The 14,809-nt window shown below is 39.0% G+C and overlaps 2 protein-coding genes across 2 annotated transcripts in view; both read right to left on the bottom strand.

Annotated features, from left to right (window-relative positions):
* Positions 1 to 329: 329 nt before the first annotated feature.
* Positions 330 to 1,344, bottom strand: LOC132888726 (homeobox protein vent1-like). Its single transcript, XM_060924813.1, has 3 exons — positions 1,074 to 1,344; positions 759 to 985; positions 330 to 587 (listed from the first exon to the last, which is right to left on the bottom strand). Exons 1-3 carry the CDS (start codon positions 1,342 to 1,344, stop codon positions 330 to 332), a joined length of 756 nt encoding a protein of 251 aa, XP_060780796.1.
* Positions 1,345 to 8,867: 7,523 nt separating this feature from the next.
* LOC132888895 (kinase non-catalytic C-lobe domain-containing protein 1) overlaps positions 8,868 to 14,809 on the bottom strand; it is a 125,824-nt gene continuing 119,882 nt past the window's right edge. Inside the window, exon 30 of the mRNA XM_060924989.1 lies at positions 8,868 to 9,795. Coding sequence (XP_060780972.1) covers positions 9,564 to 9,795 — 232 coding nt within the window. The 3' untranslated portion in view covers positions 8,868 to 9,563. The remainder of the gene's footprint in view (positions 9,796 to 14,809) is intronic.

The following is a 14,809-nucleotide window of genomic DNA, read 5'->3' as shown; positions in this document are numbered from 1 at the left end:
GTTTTATTTGTTATCTGTGACATTTTTCTTGTTACTGTAACACGTGAATTTCCCCGATGTGGGATGAATAAAGTGAATCTAATCTATCTAATATATATAATATATTTCACATTATTAGCTTTAATTAGTTATTGTACTTGATGCAACAAATGACAACAGCCATTTTGAAACAAATAAATTTAATTCTTCCCAATAAATAAATCTTTTTTATCCCATAAAACTCTAGACAAATGTGGTGATAAATCTCTATACAAAACTGTACATGTATATTGCACATACAAACAAGAAAGGAAAGAAAGAATACATATTTTGCATGGTATTTTTGAAGTCTAGTAGTAATGGTGCACGGGGATCATGTGGCAGGGCTGAGGAATGAGCGGCTGATGAACAGGCACGGCTGCGATCACATGCGGGGTTGACACGTGACAAGCTGCGGGGAAAGTCCCACGCTGTCCGCTGCAGTGGAAGGGGAGCGAAGGGAGTGCTGGGAAGAGGATGTGGGACAGGGCGGGGAGGGTGTACTCAGCTCTCAAGTCCTGAACCTCACGCTTCAGTTTCATCCTGCGATTCTGAAACCAGGTCCGAACCTCCATGACAGAAAGAAAGAAAGAAAGAAAGAAAGAAAGAAAGAAAGAAAGAAAGAAAGAAAGAATGTGATTAGAGACAGCCATGGCCTATAGTTTCAGCAATCATGGAGGATCAGTGAGGAAGAACATAAGTGATGATGACGATGAAGCAACTGAAGATTTGTGTCCTACCTGAGTTTCGGATAGATTGAGACTCTGTGCGGTTTGAACCCTCTCACTCGCATCCAGGTATTTGTGCTTGTTGAAGATTTTCTCCAACTTCTCGATTTGCTTTGGAGTGAATTTGGTCCTGATTCTGCGCTGAGCGCCTCCATCTCTCTCCCCCTCACTTCCGTCTTCGATGGAGGAAGCAGCTGCTTCGCTCTCATAGCCAGAAGAGTAACCACTGTTGTCAGAAGCTGAACAAACAAACAAACAAAACCATAACTGCTTATTGATTTGTACCTCAGAATCAGTTTTCAGTCGCTAACTTGTGCAGATACTTACAGCTCGGAGAGGTGCAGTTCCTTGGAGCTGAGTGCGTCAACACAAGACCTTCCTTCTCATTCTGATCCACTGCACATGTGTTCTCATCAATCTGGCTACATTTCAATTTGAGCTGAATGCAAACCTTGTCATAAAAGGTAGGAGGCCTCGGCTGGACCACACAAGGCACATGTCTTCTCACAGGAGCCTGAGAAGTCTCCATTGGTTCTGGATCCTGTTTGGAGTCATGACAGCTCTGGGCAAGCCAGTCCACGGAAAAGTTTGTCACCATGTTTCAGCTCGAAGTGGTCCAAGTGTATCCAGTCCCAAGAATGTTGTCAGAGCCAAGAAGGGAATCTCACTGTATATATATATGTATGTATATACCCCCCGGACACCAGTCAGCATTTGCATGTGTGTGTGTGTGTGTGTGTGTTAACGCCTACTTGACTCGCAATCATTAGGACTAATGGGTCGTTATTGATGTCTTTACGTATCCTGTGATTGTGTGAAAACCTGGCGCCTCTGAGTCTGTGGGAACATCTCTGGAGGCATCAGCTGTCTGCTTGTCTTTTATACTAATCCAACAGCTGGCTGAGAGCCTTTATAACTCATAGGAGTACATTTCTGTTTAACACTATTATCTATCAATAAAAGCCTGTAACTCGTTTATGAATACAAACTTCTCATTCTTTCAAGAATGCTGGACCACATATAAATCAGGCCCCTGAGTGTTTACAAAAGTCCCATTAATACCAACCATTTTGGATATAGTGGCCTATATTTGATTTTAAATTAAAGTTATAGGTCTTTGCTATAGATTTTGCAGCCTATTATTATTATTATTATTATTATTATTATTATTACATTTTATTTATTTTTATTAAATTAATTATATAAAACATGTGCATGTTGCTATGAAAGATTTTATGTTTAAGATTTTACATTACATACTGTAGATATCTGTAAATCTCCTGTATCATGTTGTTAGCTATAATATAGACTGCAAAGAGTGGGCTTACAGAGCTAATTATATAGAGCGCAAGTTCTATCCCAGGATTGTCAGAGAAGCAATGCTGGGTCTTTAATCCTGATGTGTTGCAGTTTATAGCTGGATGCTTCTGCCTCAGTTGTAAAGTCGGCTTGAATGAAAGTGTGACTGCAAAGAATAAATGTAAATGCAGGCTAAATGACAGTCGGGTATCTATCTAATCTTGCAGGCATTCTTGGCATTGAGTTTCTCTTTTTCCTGAGCACACCTTCCTTTTGTGAAGGAGACAATGGAAATGACAATAGAGCTCAAATGGCTTTGCTGTAACCCGTCTGCGCTTCCCTGCAGAGCCGCTGGCGCCGCTGCCGTTTGCACTGAGAACATCAAACAGATTGCAGCAGCAGAACAGAACAGAACAGTCCGAGCTGATCAAGCTGCTCTTCACATGCAAACTGCCCAAACACTTCACATACACTAGCAGGAACACACCAAACCTAAAGCTATCCAGAAACCTCGGGATAGTCACTTTGTACCATTAGATTATTTCTTCTATCTATCTATCTATCTATCTATCTATCTATCTATCTATCTATCTATCTATCTATCTATCTATCTATCTATCTATCTATCTATCCTCCATTCAATACTGCCACATTTGCAGTTTTTAATTAGCTTATTTCTATCTATCTATCTATCTATCTATCTATCTATCTATCTATCTATCTATCTATCTATCTATCTATCTATCTATCTATCTATCTATCTATCTATCTTCCATTCAATACTGCCAGATTTGGAGTTTTTAAATTAGCTTATTTCTATCTATCTATCTATCTATCTATCTATCTATCTATCTATCTATCTATCTATCTATCTATCTATCTATCTATACTGCCAGATTTGCAGTTTTTAATTAGCTTATTTCTATCTATCTATCTATCTATCTATCTATCTATCTATCTATCTATCTATCTATCTATCTATCTTCCTTTTTAATTAGCTTATTTCTATCTATCTATCTATCTATCTATCTATCTATCTATCTATCTATCTTCCATTCAATACTGCCAGATTTGCAGTTTTTAATTAGCTTATTTCTATCTATCTATCTATCTATCTATCTATCTATCTATCTATCTATCTATCTTCCTTTTTAATTAGCTTATTTCTATCTATCTATCTATCTATCTATCTATCTATCTATCTATCTATCTATCTTCCTTTTTAATTAGCTTATTTCTATCTATCTATCTATCTATCTATCTATCTATCTATCTATCTATCTATCTATCTATCTTCCATTCAATACTGCCAGATTTGCAGTTTTTAATTAGCTTATTTCTATCTATCTATCTATCTATCTATCTATCTATCTATCTATCTATCTATCTATCTATCTATCTATCTTCCTTTTTAATTAGCTTATTTCTATCTATCTATCTATCTATCTATCTATCTATCTATCTATCTATCTATCTATCTATCTATCTATCTTCCATTCAATACTGCCAGATTTGCAGTTTTTAATTAGCTTATTTCTATCTATCTATCTATCTATCTATCTATCTATCTATCTATCTATCTATCTATCTATCTATCTTCCTTTTTAATTAGCTTATTTCTATCTATCTATCTATCTATCTATCTATCTATCTATCTATCTATCTATCTATCTATCTATCTTCCTTTTTAATTAGCTTATTTCTATCTATCTATCTATCTATCTATCTATCTATCTATCTATCTATCTATCTATCTATCTATCTTCCATTCAATACTGCCAGATTTGCAGTTTTTAATTAGCTTATTTCTATCTATCTATCTATCTATCTATCTATCTATCTATCTATCTATCTATCTATCTATCTATCTATCTATCTATCTTCCTTTTTAATTAGCTTATTTCTATCTATCTATCTATCTATCTATCTATCTATCTATCTATCTATCTATCTATCTATCTATCTATCTATCTTCCATTCAATACTGCCAGATTTGCAGTTTTTAATTAGCTTATTTCTATCTATCTATCTATCTATCTATCTATCTATCTATCTATCTATCTATCTATCTATCTATCTATCTATCTATCCTGCCAGATTTGCAGTTTTTAATTAGCTTATTTCTATCTATCTATCTATCTATCTATCTATCTATCTATCTATCTATCTATCTATCTATCTATCCTCCATTCAATACTGCCACATTTGCAGTTTTTAATTAGCTTATTTCTATCTATCTATCTATCTATCTATCTATCTATACTGGCAGATTTGCAGTTTTTAATTAGCTTATTTCTATCTATCTATCTATCTATCTATCTATCTATCTATCTATCTATCTATCTATCTATCTATGAATACTGCCACATTTGCACAGTTTTTAATCTCCATTTATCACAATTTTTAGCACTATTAATGCACATTCACGTGTACAAAGCACATTTATATTTATACACAGGGTGTTTTTTGATATTATTTGAGATGTAAATATCCCAGAAACTATATAGTCTACACAGATGAAACTGAACAGACTTAATGTTGAGTAATATATGATTTATTCCTCAGTATTTGAATGAGAAATTCAAAAGGTATATGGTTGCAGTTGGTGCGTTTTTAAAGAATTCTCTTATAAATGCACACTGCAGTCTTGTTCGACTGCGTAACACACAAAACACCTTTTCTCTTCCAGTGAATGGCATTTCTTTACCTAAAAACAAACAAACAAAAAAAAACATTCACCATAAAATTTTGACCTGTTTCCAGACATGCTGTTAAAATTTGAGGTCATTTGAACGAGAATTGGCAAAGTTATTAGGATTTTTTGAAACACCCTGTATATTCTTATCGTTTTATCTGTATCTTGTAATAAGTAATAGTCTTTATTCACTAGATAAAAAATACTTATCAGTATAAATAACAGAAATGCATAAATGTCAACCTAATCTAAAAATCTACACCAACTTGTACTTAAAAATTAATCTATTTAAAAAAAAAAACACCTGTTCCTAAAACTCTCTGTGCTTATTCTAGGCACAACACTGGATCTGTTGCTTATTAAGTGCACAGGGAAAGTGTTGAACAACAAGCTAAGTTTGGATGATCTGTGACATGAAACTTACTGTATTAAACAGTCGATGGTCACATTTTTCAAGAAGACTGAAAGAGCTGTCGTTTAAAACATCTAGTTAAAAATTGTTGTATGACAGTGAGATCAGACTGACTAGCAGCAGTCACCGCTAAACTGTAAAGTAATTTAGAAAGAACAATGGAATTAAAAAGGTGATCTATTTCCAACTGCGAGTGTCCTTCCTTATGAAGGCTTCTAATCATTAATAGACACTTCTTGGCTTCATAGTGCAAACTAAATTTGCAGTTAGTCTGCAAAGTTACCCCTAATAAAGTTATATCATCATATTGGTTTATATTATATATCGCAGGATACACGTTATTATCGCCCCTCTTACGCATAATCAGCTCTTTACATTTCTGTTTACTACAGTTCATGCCATTTTCTATTGTCCAGTCCATTAATTGCTGAAGCGCATCCGAAGACTGATGGAGCAAATCTCTAGAAACAGTCATTAGAATCATCCGCATGTATAGTCGGCTTGTTCTTGGGATCCCTTTTTTTATTCTATTTTACCAGACCCTCCAGGATTTCGCGATGTTGCGATTTGCAACTTCAACGCAAATTTAACCAATCCCTGCGAATTCAGGGCGGTGCTGCAATTATATCCAATCACCGCAACTTTCCCGCAAATTTGACCAATCGTTGGCGTCGTCTTGAGGTGACGTCGACAAACTACCTTCCGCCTTACCAGTGTTGCCAGATTGGGCGGTTTACCGCCTAGTTGGGCGGTTTCAAGTGCATTTTGGCGGGTTTTGAACATATTTTGGACTTGAAAACGTCAGCAGTATCTGGCAACGCTGCTTACTTCCGTGTATACGTTCAAGAGAAGCAGCATGTGCGAGTCAGTGTTTATATAGGCTTAAATTCTGTTACTGAAAGTGTGTTATGTTTACAGTGAAGGACTGTGTGTACTTTACATTATTATTTTTTTACTTAATACAAGAAATTAATGGATGCCAACATTTTTGCCAAAATAGTATTTTATTTTGGATTGTTTAGGCAGCTTCAGCATCATACTGTGAGATTCTGCTCAAATTGTTTTTTTTTCTTCTATGAAGCCTGAGCCATTTATTTGATTAGTTTATAATTATTGTTTAATTTAGTCTTCAGGAGAGACTGCCTGCACACAGGACTAGTATTAATAGTTTTTTTTTCTTACATGAAAGCTGAGGCATTTATATTATATTTGAAGGTAACTTCATGTTGTGCTGTGAGGTTCTCCGCACTTTAACTTTTGAACCAACAGGTGCATTTGGATAAGTAAAGCCTATTTTTCTGCATTTTTGTAGTCCTGGTAATCTTTTATATTGGTAAAGTTGTTTATAGGACCATTTCTCAGTGTTTTTTTTTTAATCAATAGTTTTTCAGTAATAACGTAATATTTAACATATCACTCAATTTTAATCACAAAAAGAGAAAATCGCAACAATTTCTCGCAACTTTCACTTCCTCCCGCAATGTAATCGCAACAAAAACCTAAAAAACACCGCAACTTTCATCGCAATTTTTTGGAAAACCCCCCGCAACATCAGACATTTTAGCCCGCAACAATCACAAAAAAGGCCCGCGGAATCCTGGGGGACTGATTTATGTTGTACAGTGTGTCTTTTTATTTTCGCATGTCTGATAACTTCCTGCTGCAACAAAACAATTTCCCAGTTTATGACCAATCAATCAATCAGCTGTGCTGATCTCTTCATAATTATGAAAAGTGAAGCAAAGAAACACACGGATCTCTCCATACCCTTACTGCAAGTTGATTTATTTATACTTATATCTATATTTATAGCATTACATTTGATTAAACACCACTCCAACAGTAAGACCTATTAGTAAGAGTCGGAAGGTGAACTGCACTGGCACACACAATGTGACTGCCATGTTAATCCCACTCATCAGGTTATATCTTAGCTGGATGTGTTGGCTCGCAGTAGTTTAATCCCATTAAGCGCTCAATCCGCCACCGGCTAACAATCTGCCCCTAAAGGGATCGTTTAACTCCAGTGAGGATGATAACAACCTGCTGGTTGCTTCCTTTATCTCAGATCTGTGCTGAGAGGTCGAAGCTCTTCGCCTCTCAGTTAAGTGTGTTTATCTGAAACTCTTTGAAGTAGCGACAACAGAGAACCTTCGACCTCCAGGAGCGCCTGTTTCCCCACCCTGGGAAGAGGGGTGGACACACACACACACGGCCAGCCAGCCAGCCTAATAATAATAATAATAATAATAATAATAAATGGATAAATACATTTTGGAGGATAAACAAAAGAAAATATGGATGTGTGACAAGACATGCCTCCAGGAATAGAATACTGAAAAAGAAAGAAACAAACAAAAAAACTATCACAGAAAAGAACACAATATTGAGAGCTAGCATTTGAAATCTGAGAAAGAAGGCAGGGATACACGGTACATGTGGTTCCATTGGTGACTGGCTGTTTAGGTGGTGGTATCCCTGGTGTCGCCAAGGAATTAAGGAGAACCTTCGGTGTAGAGGAGAAAGCTCGCTCTGTGGTTGGAATAATGCGGAAAACGGTTCCAATGGATGGAGAAACAACAATCCGGAAGGTTCTATCAGGTCTCATCGAAAGTACGGTTGATGAGTAAGGTGTTGCGAGTTCTCAAGTGGGTTAACAAACTTTGGTGACCCTTTTTATTGGCTGCAGGCTTATGTTAATAGCTATCATTTTCATAATAATAATAATAATAATGGATAAATACATTTTGGAGGATAAACAAAAGAAAATAATATGGATGTGTGACAAGACATGCCTCCAGGAATAGAATACTGAAAAAGAAAGAAAGAAACAAACAAACTATCACAGAAAAGAACACAATATTGAGAGCTAGCATTTGAAATCTGAGAAAGAAGGCAGGGATACACAGTACATGTGGTTCCATTGGTGACTGGCTGTTTAGGTGGTCAGGGGTGCAGATCCGATGTCAGGATTGGGGGGGACACAAAAGAGATTTTTTTTTTTTTTGCCCGTATGCAACTCATACCATGCAACGATAAATCACAACTTCGTAGAGGCTCGCCACATCATTCAAAAAGTACTGCACAGGGAATCATTTGTCTGAAAATACATTTGTTTGGACAATTTTGAATAATTTGGGGGATTTTTATTGGGGGGGAGAATTCATGTTTTTCAGAAATTGGGGGGGGGGGGGGGGGGGGTGTCATGTCCCCCCTGGGATCTGCACCCATGTAGGTGTCATTGGTTCCATTGGTGACTGGCTGTTTAGGTGGTGGTATCCCTGGTGTCGCCAAGGAATTAAGGAGAACCTTCGGTGTAGAGGAGAAAGCTCGCTCTGTGGTTGGAATAATGCAGAAAACGGTTCCAATGGACGGAGAAACAACAATCCGGAAGGTTCTATCAGGTCTCATCGAAAGTACGGTTGATGAGTAAGGTGTTGCGAGTTCTCAAGTGGGTTAACAAACTTTGGTGACCCTTTTTATTGGCTGTAGGCTTATGTTAATAGCTATCATTTTCATAATAATAATAATAATAATAATAGCCACATACGCTGATTTATAAAGATTAATTGTGTGATTGCTCGACAGATATAGAAAATACACACGACAATCTGCAGAAAAATAGAACCAGTACAAATACTTTAGCTCTGTACCACTAAATGAGAATAATCCTACTTGAAATATACCTCATCATTTTTACAGTTTTACACCTGAGCACAGCTATCATGCTTTAACTGAGCTACTTTTGTATGTTTGCAGTCTTTATTAATATTTAATTTGATGGAATTACGCCATGGCTGTTCACTAGATATTTCAATTCATGGTACTGCAGTAGTATGAATGATTAGTACATGTTTCACTGGGATTTTTTTTTCCAGATATAAAAAATATGTAAGTGTTTTTCAAACCTTATCCATCCACTACATCTGTAGAATGAAGGCCCTGTTTCCACAAAATGCATTTATAATAAGTCATGTCGACCGCTCCAAAAACCTTTCGCTTCACAGTACAGGGACGCGTGTGAAAATTACTGGTTGTGCTGAGAGCAAAAATATACTTTAGAAGTGGTGGGTAATAATAAGTTTGGAAAAAACACTGATCTTTCTTTAAGAAAACATCGAATTGCTTGACTAGCATCTTGCACAGAATATACGTAAAAGATGGAATAATTTGACTGTATTAAAAAAAAAAAATCAAAAGATGGATGCTCCCTTGTGCTGTAGACAGTGCAGCACCTGAGTGAAGAGTCTCCGAGTTCCCATCCCGCTCACATCCACAGCCTTGCACTTGATTCCAGAGTTTTCCTCCAGTGTCTACAAACCATGTGTATTAACGTCTTCTGCACAGAGAATGTGAGAGATGGCTCATCTTCTCTGCCCTTTTGTGCATCTATGTCTGGTCTCCCTCTGAATCACTGGAAGGAGGCTTTGACCCTGCGCAGTGTGTCCTGAATGCGGCGTGTTTGCCGTTCTGCAGCAGGCTGGTTAAAGTTGGCGTCATTATCAGCGGCAAGTAGTGACACATCACAAGCACCCATGCGGCTGATCCGGGCCTGAAGATACGACTGTAGTTCTAGATCAGGAGTGTATGCATACGTGTGCTTCTGGAAAGCATGGACCTGACTTACCACACGTGCTATAGTCCTGCACAGACAGAGATGGAAAAGGGATAGAGAGAATGAGTTAAATCAATTCAATTTTAATTGTATAGCTTTTAAAGACATTAACAAAGCAGTTTTACAAAAAAATCTGAACGTTGATTTAAATCCCTAAGGAGCAAGCCAGAGGTGACAGTGAGACGACTGAGGAAGAAACCTCGAGACGAATCAGACTCGAAAGGGAAGCCGTCCTCTTCTGGATGAGAAGGATTCTGAGACTGGGATTCTAAATCATTATCGTATACAAGTGTAAACGTGTGTGCAAGTGTTAGGCATGTACAGAAATAAATGCTATTTTTTTAAACCGATGTAACACTTGCTCAATGAACATAATTACTGGGTTGCAATATAAACTGAGAAAAATGTGGGATTACTTATGTTACAGCCATATGCTGTTTTCAAATGGATAATGAGAGCATGACAACAATTTGAAGCTCCCACAGAAATGATATCTTGTGTGCTGAATATATTTTACAATATATTGCATCACTGGGGTGGCACGGTGGTGTAGTGGTTAGTGCTGTCGCCTCACAGCAAGAAGGTCCGGGTTCGAGCCCCGTGGCCAACAAGGGCCTTTCTGTGCGGAGTTTGCATGTTCTCCCCGTGTCCGCGTGGGTTTCCTCCGGGTGCTCCGGTTTCCCCCACAGTCCAAAGACATGCAGGTTAGGTTAACTGGTGACTCTAAATTGACCGTAGGCATGAATGTGAGTGTGAATGGGTGTCTGTGTCTATGTGTCAGCCCTGTGATGACCTGGCGACTTGTCCAGGGTGTACCCCGCCTTTCGCCCGTAGTCAGCTGGGATAGGCTCCAGCTTGCCTGCGACCCTGTAGAACAGGATAAAGTGGCTAGAGATAATGAGATGAGATATTATATGAAGTAAGACGATATGTCACAATCCTTGCCTTGCAAGTGATGTCAAAGCAAGATAGAAATCCAGATGTCGGCCATGTTGGTGGATATACAAATACGGGGTCAAGCGACATTCCATACAAAACAGTCACGTGTGCGCAACTCTCTTTGTTTTTCCACTGCTTTAAGCGTTCTTTTAGCTCTGCCATATCTTTGTGCTGTATATGGTTGTGGTTACAACAGTACTCATGACCGTGGCACGTTCTGATTTTTTAGAATTCCGTCCGTGATTCAGAAAGAGGGCGGGGAAACTCTGAGGCTTAGTACGGAAGGAGACGAGCACGGCTGAACAACACCGGCAGGGCTGATCTAACAGAGGCTAAAACCAAAACAGCTCGTGTTTGCAGTGATCAGTTTATCTCAGGTGAGATTCAAAATCTTTCTCGATAATATCATGGAAGAATATTTCGTGTTGCTAGAATTTTGCGATAAAATGAGCACTCTTGTCGTGGTTCACTCGGTCATTGTTATAATTTTAACACGTGTATTAGCATTTCGCTTCTAGGAGCGCCAGCAAAATTATACGACAGAAACAATCCAGACTGAGCACCCACTCAGAAAACGGGCTGGGTTTCATCCAAGGTCAGACTTGATTCTTCGGCAGCCGTACCAGATAGAACGCGATATCTGGGTGCTCGATGGTCGGTAGAAGCAGCTCATCTTCAGAAAAGTCAGACTTTTTAAAATAATATGGGTCAAAACCACACATATCTATCTTCTCTTTGTATCGAATCTTCGCTTGATCGTTCAAATCATGGCAATACTGAGAAAATTCAGCATTGTTTACAGACACGCTTTCAGCGGCTGCCATCCTAGTTGCTTTGTATATCCACCATCATGGCGAATGCTCATGATGTAGCACATTTTGATCATGTGGTTGCAAGTCATCTATTCAGACTTCTTCTGGGTTTACTGGTTTTCTCCCAGCTCCCACAAGGAAAGTGGATTGGCTACATTAGTGTGAATGATTATGTGAATGTGTGTGTACATGGCGTCCTTTGATAGACTGGTATCCCATCCAGGGTGTATTTTCTGCCTCATGCTTGGTGTTTCGAGTATAGGATCACCCATAACCCTGACCAAGATAGGGCTTATTAAAGATGAATGAATGAAAATAGGAAATAATTTTGTATGTATATTGTAAATTATTCTATCCACATTCACTGGATATGAGCAATCGCATGTTCTGATTGGCTACTCTACTACTAGGCTAGCAGCTCATATACCGTGAGTAGAGAAAAACAAAATGGCGGAGCGTGTTGCTGAACCAACCGAGGATGAAATAGAAACTCTAGTCAAAAACAAAATCCCCCCACAAAAAAAGCAACAAAATATGGAATGAGAGTATTTGATGGTGGAAGCGTATCTTTTTTATTTTCCAAGAATTACTATTATAGCGATTTTCACAAATTGCCCCTGTCATTTCACCGGTTTGTTTACATTCTAAGCGGAAATGATTTTGTCGGACATTTTGTATAAAGTTTTTATTTATCGAATTTGAAAAAAATAAAAATGCTCCATTTCTCAAAATCCACTAAATGTAAATAGAATCAAACAGTTATTCCACTCAATCTTGGTGTACATGGCTTATAGCCGACTCAGCACTACATGCCTCGTTGACTATCAGCTCATGTACGACTTGATTTTGTGGAATAACTTAAATATTTGTAATGTCGTCTATGTAATCTACAATCCAGTACACTGGATCGTAATATATTGTCAAAAATTCTTTCTGTAAGAGGAATTGCTTTGACATAGGATTCTATCCAGATATATTATAAGCCCGATTCAATAATTGTGTTTGACTTATTAAAGGTCTATATTATTTTTAACTCCAACTACAGGTAGTTGTCGACTTACAACTGTGTTTGGTTACGACTGACCGGTCGTAAACCGATCTGGTTGTAAGTCGGCCTATGTTAAATGAACGCAAGTATATTGTGATGTGTAATGATATTGTAATCATCTTAAAGTCTTATTTTATCAACATTTTCTTATTTCATTACCGTGGCTCATTATTTGGTTTAAGTCAAACACTGTGCCTCGCTACCTGTGTTGAATTTGCTTATGCTTCATGCCCAGGTACCATGCACGCCATGGACATACAGTATACAGGTAGTCGTCGACTTACGACCTATGCGACTTACGACCGATCGACTTTACGACCGTCTGGTTATGACTGGCAAGTGTTTCCCAGCTGAGTGTATGACAGTTTCCGCCCCAGCTCCCAGCAGCACCTCTTGCCACGTACAACAGTTTCCGCTCCAGGCACATGTGCAGTCTCTCTCGCGCTCCCTCGCGCACTCCGCCATACAGTTTCCGTACAGTACAATTCGTTTAATATGTGCAAAACAAAAAATACGGAATACAGGTATGAAAAATAGAAAACATTTTAGTTTGAAACATACCAAAATACAAATGTAAAGCATAGCAAAATACAAAATTTAGTGACCGCTGGCATCACTGGTGCTTGGCTGTGGGTTGTCTACATCATCATCAGCTGTTGCAGCGCTCGGGCTGGCGGGAGCATTTGCTCGTTTCATAAACCAGGAGCTTGGGCCGGAAACTGTATGACGGAGTGCGCGAGGGCGCGAGAGAGACTGCGCATGTGCCTGGAGCTGGGGCGGAAACTGTATGGCGGAGTGCGCGAGAGAGAGACTGCGCATGTGCCTGGAGAGGAAACTGTTGTACGTGGCGAGAGGTGCTGCTGGGAACTGGGGCGGAAACCGTCGTACACTCAGCTGGGAAACACTTGCCAGTCATAACCAGACGGTCGTAAAGTCGATCGGTCGTAAGTCGCATAGGTCGCAAGTCGACGACTACCTGTATACTGTATGTCCATGGCGTGCATGGTACCTGGGCATGAAGCATAAGCAAATTCAACACAGGTAGCGAGGCACAGCATTGTTAAAACTGGCAGTTATAGTTATACAAGTGAGCAAGCTGTGCCATGAAGGAATAAGTGCAAACCTTACACCATACACAAACAAGTAAGATTGCAACAACACACAGTCAGTTGAGGCCAGTTCAGCAGGCTTTTAGCCGAACTTCCCCTTGGCTTGGGAAAAGTGTGTGTCCTGATTCCATCAGACAGCTCTGGGTGTATAACAACTCTTAGTGCAGCCGCTCAGACCCTGGCATCTGCCAACAACACCCAACCCCTCAGGTACCTGGCACAATCCCATCACCTCAAGCAGGCCATCACCACTGATGCACCATCTGGCTGCACACACACTTCACGTGGTGTACACAATCTTGTGAACACTCAGGACGTGTGAACCCGACTGGACACAGCAACATGTGCAGTCACCAGCTGTGTCATTACCGCTCACTCAGAATCTCCGTGACCTCTGATCTCCACAGATGTCTACCAATGGATGTGTGTGTGTGTGTGTGTGTGTGTTATGGTTTAATTTGGGAATATTTTGGGATGTGTGTAGTGACAGTGACAAGTGCAGCTTCAGTTGCATTTCACTTGCACTGCTACAGGAACGTGTATCACTAAAGATTCTTTTTTTTTCAATTGTGCTGTAATTGTGCTATTTACAGTAACTTAAATATATTAAAATGTTCATAGTCATGAATATGCACACATCTAGCAAATGTCTAAGGCTTGGAAATTTGAGCTTGGCATGTTTGAGCTACAAAGCTGGAAGAAACATGGACACATTTTTTGTTAGCAACAATCTACCCAGCCAATATTAGGTGATCATGCGTTTATGACGTACACCACAACCTCACTATGACAACCTCCTTGAGGGACGTTCAAATAGTTTGTTATACTGAAATGAAACATTTCACACCAAACACTCATGTGATATAGGAAATTTTAGGCACATTCTCCTTATCACGAACTTCTCCTTCCATGTCACTATCACACTTCACTGACTGAGTTAAAGGATCACTAATGGAGGTGATGATTTCTTCGTCTGTTATGGAAATGATGGAGGTTATTGGTGTATTGTTGTCAGTGTCCACCCACTGACTCGCTCTGTTTTCTAAATCTTCACCATTCAGTTCATTCATGTGTTGCAAATCACCAATGATGTCACTTAAGTCGTGCCACGGGGCTGGGCGGGGGGGGTATAAA

The sequence above is a fragment of the Neoarius graeffei genome, chromosome 7 (assembly GCF_027579695.1).
Source record: "Neoarius graeffei isolate fNeoGra1 chromosome 7, fNeoGra1.pri, whole genome shotgun sequence".
In the NCBI taxonomy this organism is placed as follows: Eukaryota; Metazoa; Chordata; class Actinopteri; order Siluriformes; family Ariidae; genus Neoarius; species Neoarius graeffei.
Note: the sequence above shows the minus strand (reverse complement) of the source record. Positions and strands in the feature narration are given on the sequence as shown.

Coding starts and splice junctions, on each gene's coding strand:
- LOC132888726 (XM_060924813.1), bottom strand. CDS start 1,344: ATGGTGACAAACTTTTCCGTGGACTGGCTTGCCCAGAGCTGTCATGAC. Junction 986..1,073: donor GAACTGCACCTCTCCGAGCT/GTAAGTATCTGC, acceptor TTGTTTGTTCAG/CTTCTGACAACAGTGGTTAC. Junction 588..758: donor TCAATCTATCCGAAACTCAG/GTAGGACACAAA, acceptor TCTGTCATGGAG/GTTCGGACCTGGTTTCAGAA.